We start from the raw sequence: 14321 nt of genomic DNA, 5'->3' as shown, positions 1-14321 counted from the left end.
GGTACAATAAACTCCCTATGACCAGAAGTACAAGAGGGCACAGAAACTAGTCTGTATTTATATTCCACTGAACATGGTTCGAACACGGGACACTATATACTGAAACATGCTCAGTGACAGCATCGCCCAACTGTGGCCGATCAGCTTGTATTTCGTTTTCAGCATAGCCTGACCTTAGCTTGATTAGATTGTAACAGCGAGGGTCACTAACAGGGCATGCACTCAGAGAAAAAGTCTGTGACGAGAGCATGCGCAATCAGTACTCGGACCCTTCTGCGCCTGTGGAATTGCTGTAGCCTGTGAGATCTCTGGGGAGGAGCTGTGTGTTTGTCTGGGCTCTTTCTTTGTGTTGTTGCTAGAGTTGACGTGAGCGGTGTGAATCTGTGACCTTTCACCTTTGTGTTGTCCATAGCGAGGAGGTAGCCGAGAGGGTGTTGGATGTCTCTTTCCATTATGTGTTGTTTGTAGGGAAGCGAGCTGCATCACTGGGGTTCTTTGTTTCTCTTGAGAAGTAGGTCAGTAGTCAGTGTGTGTGTGTGTGTGTGTGTGTGTGTCTGTCTTGTCTTTTTTAGTAGGATGAGAGCTGTCTGTCTGGGTCCTTTCCTCTTTCTTCTATTCATAGGCACACAGGAAGATATCTTGCTGAATTGTTGCATTTCACCCTGCGGCCGATTAGAGGGCAGTCATTAATCAGATACGTGGAGAATTACAACGAAATTTAGCAAAATATGTCCCAGCCGGAGTTTGATGAGGTGAGTATGAAGCGCTGTAACGTGTGTTTATGCATTTCACAATGAGTTGTGATGTATCAGTGTATTAATGTGAACATTGGAAACTTGTTTCTACATGTGCAAAGGAAGGTCCCATTAACTTCTACAGTTATATGTCTAGTTGGCTTTTAGAATTTCATGGTCCCCCATTACACAGGGTGACTCACCATTGTGGTAGGTTAATAATACACTGAATTTCTTTGAAACATTCCAAAATGATCATTTACTCACTGCAGATTACATCCAGTCGAGGGAGGTATTCTCATTGGGGTCTACAACTGAGAAACCGAATTAAAATATTTATGATCACACCTAGAATGCTTAAAGATAGGATCACCATATTTGGGAAACCGAAAAAGGGGACTTTCTGCAAACATGAAAGACGACTACTATTTTGCATCTACGAAGGGGCACAGAACGACTAATTTGACAGCGCTCCCCAATTTATAAAACATAAGCAATGAAAAACTGAAGGTAATTAAACGCCGCATTTACACAGTATCATCTGTGTTAACTACATTCATTATAGATAAGGCCTGATAACTAATCGTGCTGGAACTCACGAAAACTTTCCTTTCTCTCTATTCAGATGGCCCTCTGAAAACCGTAATATGTACTACACTTACCGGGGACAAACAGTGAAAAAGTAGGACTGTCCTGGCAAATCCGGGACAACTGGTCAACGTGCTTAAAGAGAAAATATTGAGACTGATTTTTTCCCTTTGATGTTTCAATGTGACATCTTTATAGGTTTGTTTTTATAAATATTGAGTGCAGATTTCGTTGGCAAACTCCTTTTGGCTATATAAGAAAGGGGCTACCGCGTAATTGGGATTACTGGATTGATTTAGCTGCTTGTTTCAGGGGTCAGGGATGGAGTTTAGCTTCTGCACCCTATCCTTCCCCAAACACCTGCTCTTTTTATTGTTTTAGCAGTGGCAATATTTGTTCCAAAAGCAACCATTTTGAAAAGCAGGCGTGCCATCAAGTTCTATTTAATTTAAATAAATGATTTTGTCCGACTATTGATTTAGCTGCTTCAAGAGCTTGTCCCATTAGAAATATTTACTCCATGTACTATTGTTTTGCAAGGAAAAGTCTAAAAATAAACTGCAGGGGCGAATGGAAAACAGAGCCCAGGATCGTATCGTGCAATAACTGAAAACACTGTATGTTAATGTGATTTGTGTGTGTGTGTGTGTATATGTATGTATATATATATATATATATATATATATGTTGCAGTACCTTTTCGAAATAATGCTTGTGAAGTGTGCACTTTGAATCTAATTACCTACCAGTCGAAAGTCTTCATGGATCATGGAAAATGATCATTTAATGATTTCGTCATTTTCCATCTTTCCTTATCACATTTTAAAAAGCGCACAGTAAATGACAAGCAGCAGCAAGCAGAAAGATGACTCTATCAAATTTTGTTTATAGAGCACACTATAAACTGGGGGTATCCAAAAGATACTGGAAAAGAATCCTCACTTACAGCTTATCGTGGCATGCTGTATCACATCAAAGTAGGTAGATACCACTCGGGCAGACTCAACCAAACTTGGAGTTCTTGTATTATTATTTTTCTGGATGTTAGCAGGGATGCAGTATTAAAAATATCTAAGGGTAAATCCAAAATATCTTTTTATTGGCGACTACCCTTGATATGATTTAAGAATGAATATGCAAGGAAATTGTTGTGGAGTACCATGATTTACCCATCCTAGTTTACTACCAGTGAATTCAGTTAAATAGGATGGGTAAATCATTGTACTTCACCACAGATTCCTCGAAAATTCATTTTTAATTGTATCAAGGTTGAGTCATGCACATCAATATGTGCCTATGCAGAACAGATTAATGTATGGCTATTGGTCTGTGTACAGCGATGCATACGTTTCTTATTGTGCATGGATGCTGGTAAATCTTATGGGTTTTTGTGAAAATGTATGTCTGTAGGCTTGTTGGTTTGTAGTCATGGGTGCTTACTTTATGTACATGCGTTGTGGGGGTACAGTGTAAAAGCTAATCCTTTTGGCTTTGTAATTGATGGTAAAACAACATCCCCTAATCATATTTTGAGTGGCTGCATAAAAAAAGGAAACAACTCAGTTATGGTTCCTGTATATTTATTTCCGGCAAATTTGGCTCACCTACAGGCCTAATTTATTCAGAGTTTAAAAACTGGAGTTCCGATCTGTCATTATAACGGATTTCTCTCCTTGGCCAAGAGGTTTGAAGAAAGTCCATCACATTTGAAGTTCTAGTCATGGGAGCAGACGTTTCTCTGCAAATATTGTGTTATTCACCATTAAAGGAGCTACATGGGATGGAAAACTCTTATGGGAATTAAGACAATGTCTGTGTCAGATCATGCAGTTTTTACTACCTTATGTACGCACTCGAAATGTATCGTCAAAGTGGAGCACAGTCTTAGTGACCAGCCACCTAATTTCCCAGATATTTAGGAACAGTACACATGACCTATAATGAAAGTTAGCATATCTATGGTGATCTCAGACAGAGGTACCTTGACAAGACACAGCAGGAGGTCAGCTACGCTGCATCGTGAAGTTGACATACTGTAATTTTTGGCAGAGTTAGTTCTGCACCTCGGAATGTCAGACGGTAGAGCTGGAATAGTTACCCGGTTAGGACTCCCGCCATCTAACCTAACTATACATTAGGTAGTTTTGGCGCTGGAGGTGCAGGCAGTAGATCCACCAATTTGGGGTAGATTAATCTTGGCGACTTTTTTCCTAAATCAGGATATATTTCATCGTTCAGTGTTTAATCCCACACACTTTCAGGACTTTTTGTGTTGTCAAAGGGTGCATTAAAAAAATTCAACTATTTTAAGTTTAGAAATCGAGGGTTTATAGAATTATAAAAGGGGAGCTCATGACTTCCTTATAAAAGGGACGCACATTCTGTCCTTTAAATATCCCAATACTTTTAACACATCATTTTCCATGTGCACTAGCAAGGACATATACTATCTCAAGAGGGACGTATCTCAATACTTTTAACGGCACCCTTGAATCATTATTCCTATACACCAGCAAGGACACTCACTGGCTCAAGAGGGACGTGTGTGAACAAAAAACCCCGTTATGGCATGAACTTTCTAGATGAAAATGGTGTCCCTAAGAATACTATAGCCAGAAAGACGCTAGAGATCTCCACATAACCACTCTGCAATAGGCATCCCTGGCAGTTTGTTAATCCTTTTGGCTTCACAGAGTGAAGTATTAGGTCAAGATGAGAAGATCTGGTTTACTGGTTATGATTAAGACTTCTGCATCAGGAGATCACACACTTGACCACCTTTTTTTCATCCTGGGCAGATCACTTGAGGCTATGATTTAGAGTTTTTGCATACTCTTTAATTGCATTTTTCTCCTCTGCTAAGGCAGACGATAGAAGTGTACCATGTTTAGATTCTTCTTCTTGGGCGGCTGAGGTTTCACTGCAAATGTGGCTAGATTTGCAGTGTGATAATTATGTAAATGGGGAAAATCATAATCGTAATTTAAAATGTATTGATTCACGAAATATAGGTGGATTAAGCAAGCCACATACTGCTGTTACAAGCAGTAATTTCATTCTCTGTATCCACCAGGGACCATAAGTTACTTTGAAAGAGGCTCTTATGCTATCTTGTCAGTGTCTCAAATAAAGTCCAAAGATTCAAAATGTATGACTCGTATAGTTTAAGCTTTTTCCTAACGTGCAGTCCGGGAAAAGACATGCATACCTTGAATACTTAAAGCATCGAACTGAGTGTCACAGTAATCATGACACCCACCAGCTTCCCCTGCATACGTTTCAGCAAGTGAAACGCTGTAAATTTTATTTGAGGAAAAATACTATATTTCGAGTTTTGCTGCTTGGAATAGAGGAAACATGCAGTACTAATGATTTCTCTCCCTTTTCAACCTGCGCAAATCAAATGACAAGGTATTACCTCACCGGAGTAAAACTGAATTCTATGGTATCTGCATTTCCTCGGGCAGTTTTGCCTCCTTGAAATAACAGCATTAATAATGTTTTTATGTGGATATCTGCGGCATACGTTTGACACCGATTCGATTTCTTGGCACATGTTATGCAAATGTAATGCTGTGTTACATGAACTTGTGTCTGGGAATTTATACCTGGGACTACCATGTGAGCTGAAAAATCTAGGTAATATATGTAATAACTAAAACGATTGTTCTCTCAGAAACAAAGTTAGCAGAACCAATTAGATTAATTCATGGTATTATATCTGCATACCTCTAAACCAGCTGGACTGTATTTACCAATGAAATTAAGAGCCCTCAAGCCTGTAAAGGGATCTTCTTAACCATGCCTTACATTGATTAAGGATATGAAAACTCTGGTGTTCTTCCTTTTTATTGGTGAGGGTTGTTTACTACCACCCTATGCTTAATGTGCATCTTTACTTATCTTGATGAAGACCCTCACCTAAATAGCTAGCAGGGTTAAAATGATGTCAATATATCACCTTTGGACTGCTTTTTAATATACAGTGCTCTTGATTATGCATGGAGAATTTGATTCCATTTTACTATGTCTATTGAATTGATGCTAGGCAGCCAAAGCTCTGTTTTGTAAATCATGTTTTGCACTTACAACTTTTGTACACTTGTTGCATCACCTTAATAAGGAGCACTGATTGTCTGCTTCTCTCTTTTTTTTATTTTTTTAAACAGATTTGATTGGTTTTGAGATCAGATTACAGGCACATATGACAAATACACAATTACACAAAAATAGGCAAATCTTTTTGGGGGTGCTGTGGCCTTCCACTCCTTTGTTGTGTCCCATTTGGCCTAGGGTCAGTCCTAGGAAAAGCAGCACTCATTTATAACGGTTGCCACCTAATGTGTTGTTAATGTGTAGGAGGGCAAGTTTAGGGTCCAGTGGGATAGTCCAGGCGAAAACCCCGCCCGGGCAGAAAGTCATCAAATGCCAAAACAGATCCAAGGCAGGGCATCCCCATACCATGTGCATGAATGTTCCCTCTGCAGCTCTGCATTGGAGGCAGGTGGGAAAGCAATCACCCCAATTCTCCATATATTATAGCGCATGAGATAGCCCCTGTGCAGGTACTTAAACTGGATCAGTCTAAGTCTGGCTGTGATAGCTGCCGCCCTAGGTGCCTCTTTGTTAACTCCTCGTCCTTGAGGTCTCCCAGATCATTCTCCCACTCCCTTCACAGGGTGGGGAATGTGTCTGGTTGCTTACAGATGAGAGTCTGGTATATCTTTGCAGTCTTATGGTCTCCCAAGTCTCCTGAGATGAGCCTATCTGCTAGCGGTATGAATTCAGGGAGGTTAGTCAGGGATTTTATATATGGGGTCAATGCATGACGGAACTGTAACAATGGCACTGACTGAGGTGAAGCTCATACTCCATATGGACAGTCCGAAAAATTTTCAGGACAATCCCACTCATAACTTCACCCATGGTAGAGATCCCTATCAGGTCCCGCTTCTGAAAACTCTCCGGCTCAGCCACCTGCAGCAGCATCCAGCCCCGCCAGAGCGTTGTTGACACCGTCAGCTTCCCCCATCTTCATTGGTTAAGAACCACTCTGGTAGCCGGAGGAAGACGACCAAGACTGCTTCCACTATACGGGTACGAGACCAGGGGGATGCCCCCCTATCAATCACTTTTCGGATGCAAAGGCGGGATCGCCCTGGAAGTCATGCCACCAGTCATTCAGCAAATGTGAAGCTCCGTAATACAATTCAGTGTCTGCCACTGAAATGCCGCCACAATATTTAGATTTAATACATTTTCTGAGGGCTATATGGGGGATATCGCCGTCCCATAGGAAGCTACAGAGAGTAGAGTTTAGTTTTCTGAACCACTGTCGTGGGATATCATACTGGAAGTTTTGTAATTGGTACAGGAAATGGGGCAATGACACCATTTAAGAAATATCTGGCCTGCCAGTCAGGGAAAGAGGCAAGACTGACGAAACCCGAACATCTTTCTTCAGGCAGGCTAGTACGGGTTCACAATTGCACTCCCACACCACAGCGGCATTTGGGACACAAATAAACCCAGGTCACTGGAACCTTCTGAGGCAGTCTGCAGCTTAGTTGCCCGATAAAAGCCCTGTGGGTAACTTTTTGCGAGGAACACTGTAGATTTTGATATATTGATATGAAGGCCTGATGTATCGCCGAATATGTGCATAATTTGCAGGATGTGGGGCCCGTGCGTTCAGGGTCAGTTAAGAAGAGGACATCATTGGCATACGATGCTATTCCATCAGAGACTCTCTTCCCCCACTCAAACCTGGGCGTCTATCCTCACCCACACCACCAAGGGCTCCAAAGCAAGACTAAGCAGCAGGAGGATAGGGGGCATCTCTGTCTTGTCCCCCGCTGGATCTGGAATGTGTCCGATTGGGCACCGGCAACTCGCACTGTTAATGTGAAGTCGGTGTACATTAGTTTGAGATAGTAGAGAAATTTAGGGCCAAAATTTAGGCAATCAAGGAGAGCGAACAGAGACTCCCAGCTCACTGGGTCATACGCCTAGTCGATGTCTGAAAGGAGGACTGCCGCCAGTCCTCTAATCTATTTGCCAGTGCCAGCGTGTTCTATAAGCTTCTGACGTTATGCTGGGTAGCCCAACCTGGCATAAACCTAGCTTGGTCCGAATGCATGAGGTCAGGAATCAGACTTACCAGCTTGTTGGCCAAGTCCTTTTGCTCACAACTTCATCTTCGAGTTTAGGAGGGAGATTGGACGATGTGAGAAGTGATCCACCGTCGGTCAATCAGGTTTAAGGAGCACCACTATTTCCTCTTGTCTCCAGTCCAGAGGCAGAACGAATCACCCTCAGTATGTGTTCCTAAAGTTTAGGTATATAAGATTTGAAGAATTCACATGGAAAACCATTGGGCCCTGGGGCTTTCCTGAGGTGCTGCTGTTTCAGGTCTGATGACAATTCTTCCCCTTAAGGTCACCACCCAACAAGTCGGGGTCCGCCAGTGTGTGGGTCTTAAGAAGAAGGTCATTTACAAACTCTATCTGCTTCTGCAACAGGGCCTGCCTCTAAACGTGCACACTTTTGAAATAAGCAGCAAAAGTGCAGGCCACTTCCCTGGGGTCTGTGCATACAGAGCCAGTCGGGCCCCGTATGAGAGGGATGGCAAAGGAGTGACAGGCATTCTGGCACAATCTATTAAGCATCTTACTTGACTTATCCCACCACTGGTAAATGTGGCTCTGGGTTGCATGCCAGGACTGATTGGTCTCCTATAGCAGGGTCTGCTGGTATTTTTGCTGTAGGTGGTTCAACTGTCTCCATGCTGTCTGACCGATGTCCTGTTGGCTCTGCGCGTCCAAGGCAGCGATCTGGGGCTCATGGTCCACTAGGTTCTGTGCCCGACACCGCCGTTCCCCAGTATTATAGCAAATGTCTGATTCCCAAACCCCACCGCAGTGTGGCTTTTAAGGCCTCCCAGTATATTGCCGGGGATTCTACGAAGCCCCCATTGTGGGTAAAATATTAATCGCTCCATATTTAGTCTATACTCCGATTCATGAAGACTCCAGGGGGAGAGGCACCACCGAGAAGCAGGACACTATCGGTCTACACTGAGATGGACAGCAATTGGGTAATGATCACCAAGTCCTTGTACAAGCATGGTAACATCAGAAATTCTATGTAGATATGAGCATGGCATAAGGAAGTAGTCCAACTGGGAGAAGGAGCCATGTGCCCAAGAAAAGAAGGTATAGCCCTCCCTGGAAGGATAGTGAGCCCTACATACATCCACCAGTCCCAAAGCATCAAAAAAGGAAGGCAAGTAAGCACTCCCTGACCCCTTGGGCAGTCCATGCAGACACCAACATTCTATAGTGTGATCCATGATTCCAGTCGCCCCCTAGCATCGTGAACCCCTCTGGGAACTCTCCCCACAGCCTTATTATTGAATCCACAAACAACTGGCTCAGGAGAGTAGGGGCGTAAACACTAAGAAAGGCGAGGTGTTCCCTGTATAGTTTTCCCGTCACAGCAGTGTACCTACCCTGTGGGTCCCCCCAGGTCTTAACATGTTGGAAGAGAAACCCAGTTTGTGATCAGGATACTTGTTCCCCTTGATTCCCCTTTAAACCCAGAGTGGAAGACCTGTCTATAACAAAATCTAGCCAGACAAGGGACCTTATTACCTATGAGGTGAGTCTCCTGGAGGAGCAAGACATACACCCCTAACCTTCAAGCGTATTTCAGAACCACACCCCCTTTGATCTTATCGAGTAAGCCATTCACATTCCAAGACACCACATGGAGTTGATCGGCTGAGTCTCTGGTTGCGGGATTACTCATGGTGCACCAGGGTGGAAAATTAGGTGGCCAGTGAAAATGGGGCCATCTGATCTGTAAAACATAAACAAAAACATGAACAAATCCCCAACAGCCCCCTGTAATTTGAGAACAGGAAGTATCTGTCAAGGGCAGGCCATTGCAGGGTTCAACACACCAACAGGGAACCTCCCCAGGCCGTCCCAATGACACTGCCCTCAATGTGTTACGGACAGTCATGAAAGCCTTGCTCCACATCGGGACTCGTAGAAAGCAACATACAAGTCCATCCACCTCCTATCGAGTTAGGTATTAGGCATAACAGCAGATGCTGGAGTCCATAACCAGCTCCTCCCCCTCCCCCTACCAGGCCGGGGGATTGCTCCTTTGCACTTAGAGGTCCTCCATGAGCAGCAAGAAAGACATGTTGTGGTTTTTTTGCCAGGGTTTTAGAGGGTTGGCTGCAGTCTGCCACCACCCTCACCCTGCTGAGATGTGTCAGAGTCCAGGAATGGAGGAGTGTGCTGTTTCAGGTGGACCCTCTCATGAGTCCATTGGAAGGTCTCCTCTGTGATCTCAAGAAAGAGGGTTTGAGAATAGTAGATGACCTTCAGTGTAGCCTGATACAGCAGCATTTACTGAATATTGAGGTCACAAAGCGATTTTTTTTTTTTTTAGCTATCAGAAAGGATTACCCTGTGTTATCCTGGTATAGTAGGAAAGGTCATGATGGTTTGGGACTGAAATGTGACCTTGCCTTGGGGCCAGGTGTGCTTGAGTATTCCATCTCTATCCATATAGTTTAAACGCTTCACAAAAAATGGGCTGGGCTGAGCTCCAGGGGGAGGGAATTGCACCAGAGCCCTGTGAGCCCACTTGACAACAAAGCAGGAGGCTATAGCCTTGGGGGGCATAAGAGATCTGAGCCATTGATCTAAGAAGCATTCCAGGGACACACCCTCACACCCCTCTGGGAAGCTCACAAATTGTAGATTGTTGTAGCAGGCCCTGCCCTCTGTGTCCTCCACTCTCGACACCAGCTCCGTGGTCACAGTCGTTTGTCTGATCACCGTCTGCTACAGGGTGTAGACAAAGTATTCGACCCAGAATACTCTGGCCTCCACCTCCGTTATTCACTCAACGGCCATCCTCGGGTCCTGGCAGAGGAGGATAACATCAGTTTCCATTGCTCCAGTCTTGGCATCCAGCATGTCTCTTGACTGAGTGATAGCCACCAGAAGTGTAGCATTGTCTGGGGCTTGGCCACCCTGTACACTTGTCTCAGTGGGCTGAACAAGTCACCTTGAGTGTGCATACTTGTCATGGGATCTTTCTCTATTCTTGGTGGGAATTCATCTTAAGCCTTATTGATGGCTGCAGCAGGGGTCGTAGAAGCCAGGTCGTCGCAGGTTGGTCTCAACCTTTGACTTGCATGACCCCCCACTGTGTTCTAGTGCATAGGGTGGCACAAGCAGTTAGGTCTTGGGGTCTTTCCCAGCCTTAGGGCAATTCCCAAGCGCAGAGGGGGTGGAGGCAGAAGGTGCAGGATGAGGTGCTCCCAAACCATTTGTGAGCGTATGTAGTGAGAAGCAAAAAAGGAAGGAGGGGGCCTCCTCTCAACCCCCCCAGCACAAGTCCCCCTCAGGGCACCATGGGGGCAGCCTGTCTCGGGAGGCAGCACCCCTAAATGCTTCTCAACCTCCAGATAGGCCCAAGCAGAAGCAGCCCGTTTCACTGACCCAAGACTTGTCCAGGTGATCGTATAGGAGTGTAGGTAGGCCAGAAAGCAGAAGGGCCCAAGGCAAGTCCAGGGCTGCAGGCTGCACTGAGTCCTAGCTCAGCTGCCTCTGCCGTGCATGCATCCTTCCCTACAGGGGCTTCCTGTTCAGGACCCCTGCCAACATTATGCGTAAGCCTGCCAGGGGTATAGGGGAGCAGGCACAAGGGGGGGGGGAAGCCAAATGCAACCATGCTTACAGTTCCTCAGACCTGTCCCACCCGCTCTCTCGCTCCAGTCCTCTCTAGGGCCTGCTGCCTCCTTACTGCAGCATGTAACTCTACTTCCTATGCTGTGGTTCGTGTTGAATTCTCAACACGGGCAGAGGGCCTCCAGCATTCACCTCTGATCCACTAGACCCTTTTCAGCCTGTCCAGCCATGCCAGGAGGTCGGATCCAGCATGTCGCCCCAGCGTATTGGGGCCCTGAATGTCATCTTGGGCCAGGTTAGCAGCACAAAATTATCTGACCCTTGGCAATGATGAGCCTTACAACAATTATTGAAAGACAGATTGCGTTTCCCAGGGAATCATGGTTGTTAATGCACTTTGAGTTCCTACAATCAGTATTGAGCAGTTATCTACATCAGTGGTTCCCAACCTGTGGTCTTGGGACCCCTGGGGGTCTGCGAAGCCTTCTCAGGGGGTCCGCGACTTCTAAGAAAATTAAAAAATATTAACAAATATTGACAAATTAGGTCTCATGCTTCCAGTAATGACTCAGTGGGGGTCCCCGGATTCCACTGATGATTCAGTGGGGGTCCCTGGGTTCCATTAATGAGAAAGTGGGGGTCCACAGAAGTCAAAAGGTTGGGAACCACTGATCTACATATTAGCAGACCCCAATGAAGACCTGCTCATTAGTCTGCAGTTATCTACATTTGGCAGCAGGCCCCCATGAGGACACACATTTTCAAAATTAGACAAGAGTCTGAGTAGATAATTTGCAGTTTGTAAAAGAAGGACTGAGCTGTAATTTGTTGTCTGTGAATAGCAGTCAGGGAGATGCTGCTCAATATAGCCCAAGAAATTGGCCTTAAGAAACCTTTAGCAGCCTTTCATTAGGCAGTATGGACACTAAGAGGGTCATTATAACCCCGTGGTCCCGGACCGCACCGCCGGCGGTGGCGGTAGTACCGCCAACAGGCTGGCGGTGCGAACCGCCGTATTATGACAGTGGCGCTTTTGCCATGGTCATCCGCTGGTACCGCCAGGCTATTGACAGCCGGCAGCCTGGCGGTCGTAATCCGCCAGGGCAGCGGGATTATGAGTCCCCATCCGCCAGCCTGTCCATGGCGGTAAACACCGCTATGGAGAGGCTCGCAGTAAGGTGGACTCGGGGGGGGCCCTCACTGCCCATGCACTTGGCATGGGCAGTGCAGGGGCCCCCAGGCACAGCCCCATCACACATTTCACTGCCCGAATTACGGGCAGTGAAATTCTTATGTTGCAATACAACGTTTTTCCTTGCCAAGATCTATTTATAATTGTGTAGATGCTCAAGGACAGTTTGGCGGTTAGTCTTAAAGTAACACATGTTCTTAATACCTTTCAGGAATCCAATTTAGCCGTACTACATTCCGAATGTAATGTAGCATAACAGGCAACACCTATAGCCTTCTTCCATGGGTTAGTTCAACCATACTATGTTTTACTAAAAAGAAAATAGCAAATGCACTGAGATCCCAATGGCATCCAATCATTCCTGTTGTAAAACAGATTCCAAACACCCATATTATCCATTTTGAATTCCGGAATTTAATTTAGTTGGTACAACCATGTTAACTATTTAGCTTGCTAGTAGAATCATTATGATCTCCAACCCCTTCCTTAATCGAATCAAAGTGCTGTGCACTTTCTGTGGAGGATGAGATATAGTTTGTGTTTGAGTTGTGTGCCATTGCAGATTAATTAGCATGCATTAATATCTCATGATTCCTAGTTGGATAATTTTATAACTATTAGTGAAATTCTGAGCACCTTATACATCCTCAAAAATAGATAGTAAGTGCAACATAGTTGTGAGTTAGAAATCCTCCCTGTGCCGACAAAGGATTACCTTTAGTGTAACAACAAATCTACAGTCTTTAGGAAAATTCAAGTTAAATGTGCAACATATTGTGAGGATTAGTTTCCTAACATTACTTGGATGCTGCTTCCAGAAGTTTTCCCCATATTCCTAAAGGAGCACGACTGTTCTTGAAAAGTAAATTTAGGACCCATGTAGCAAGGTCCTGACCACATCCCGATTGCCTAGCAAAGACGCTGTAGGCCATGAGGAAAGATTTACCCATGAATCCATGATGGCCTACGGGAAAATGTAGTTTGTTGTCATGACGCTGCCACATAGGGTGTTCTCTGTGAAAACAATACCGATAACAGTTTCCTTCCGTGCAATGTACTTAGCTTTAGCAAGTTTGGAGTATCACTCTCAAGTCTTAAATGGTAATCCATGTCTCTCCAGCCATGCTTCCTGACAGTGCCTCCCTCCACGCCCCCAAAAGGCTGATGTCTTGACGGCGGGGGTCCTGGTTTGTCAAAATATTTTGCATAAAATTCTCCCAACAGATGTGTGACATGACGATTAGAAGTGGGTTCCATGGTCACTCCTCAGGGCCAAACCTCTTCCATTTTATCAAACACTGCAACTTTGTTTCCCCAAATTTGTGCATCTAAAAACATTCTAGTGTACTTTGTATTAATTTTCAGCATTCACATGGGCTCGGAATCAATGTGATTTTTATTTTTTTGCAGACCACTGTTTCAACAAAGATGAATGAAAAACATGCTAAATTTTCATAGTCTAAGATAATTTCAGTTTTACAGTAATTGGATGAACCATCTGGTTACTTAAAAATGACCCACAAACATAGGTTGCTGTTTATAAGATTAATTCAGATATTTTGGGAGTACCTATAACTTCTCAGAAACACTGTATTGGGGCGCTGAACTTCTCTTTCAATCAACGTCAGCTTTATAAATATCTTTAGCATTTTCTAATTCTTCCTGTGCTGATTTTTGAATCAGTTAAGACCGAAGGAACAGAGGTAGACAAGGGCCGATCAAAAAAAAAAAGACAATGTATGGGGATAATCACCATAGAGACAAAAGAAAGGTGACATTCAAATATATGAATTGTCAGTGTTATTGTATGTTTACTCTTCTAACCTCAAGGTCTTAATCCAATCCTCCTCTCGTAGCAAAGCTTGATATCTCATATACTGTTCAACCCTTCCGTCTTTCTGTCCACCTGGGGATGGCAACTGGTGGGCAAAAAAATCTTCAATCTTTAGCTCTTTACACAAAGCATGGCAGAATTTTGTAATTAGGTGAGACCCTAGTCCATTATCAGAACTTCTTGTGCAAAAATACATGCTAACTCTTAAGGGGTAGGCAACCCAGGAATAATATCAAAGGACCAATCGTAGCCAAATGGCT

General features: G+C 44.4%; 1 protein-coding gene across 3 annotated transcripts in view; it reads left to right on the top strand.

Annotated features, from left to right (window-relative positions):
* Positions 1-254: 254 nt before the first annotated feature.
* The window catches only part of LOC138300137 (zinc finger protein 12-like), an 81096-nt gene continuing 67029 nt past the window's right edge, over positions 255-14321 (top strand). Inside the window, exon 1 of one of the 3 annotated variants that reach the window (XM_069239073.1) lies at positions 255-752. In XM_069239073.1, coding sequence (XP_069095174.1) covers positions 729-752 — 24 coding nt within the window. In that variant the 5' untranslated portion in view covers positions 255-728. The remainder of the gene's footprint in view (positions 753-14321) is intronic. The other 2 variants (XM_069239072.1, XM_069239074.1) reach the window with 2 other exon arrangements.

This window comes from Pleurodeles waltl, chromosome 6 (assembly GCF_031143425.1).
Source record: "Pleurodeles waltl isolate 20211129_DDA chromosome 6, aPleWal1.hap1.20221129, whole genome shotgun sequence".
Taxonomy (NCBI): domain Eukaryota; kingdom Metazoa; phylum Chordata; class Amphibia; order Caudata; family Salamandridae; genus Pleurodeles; species Pleurodeles waltl.
Note: the sequence above shows the minus strand (reverse complement) of the source record. Positions and strands in the feature narration are given on the sequence as shown.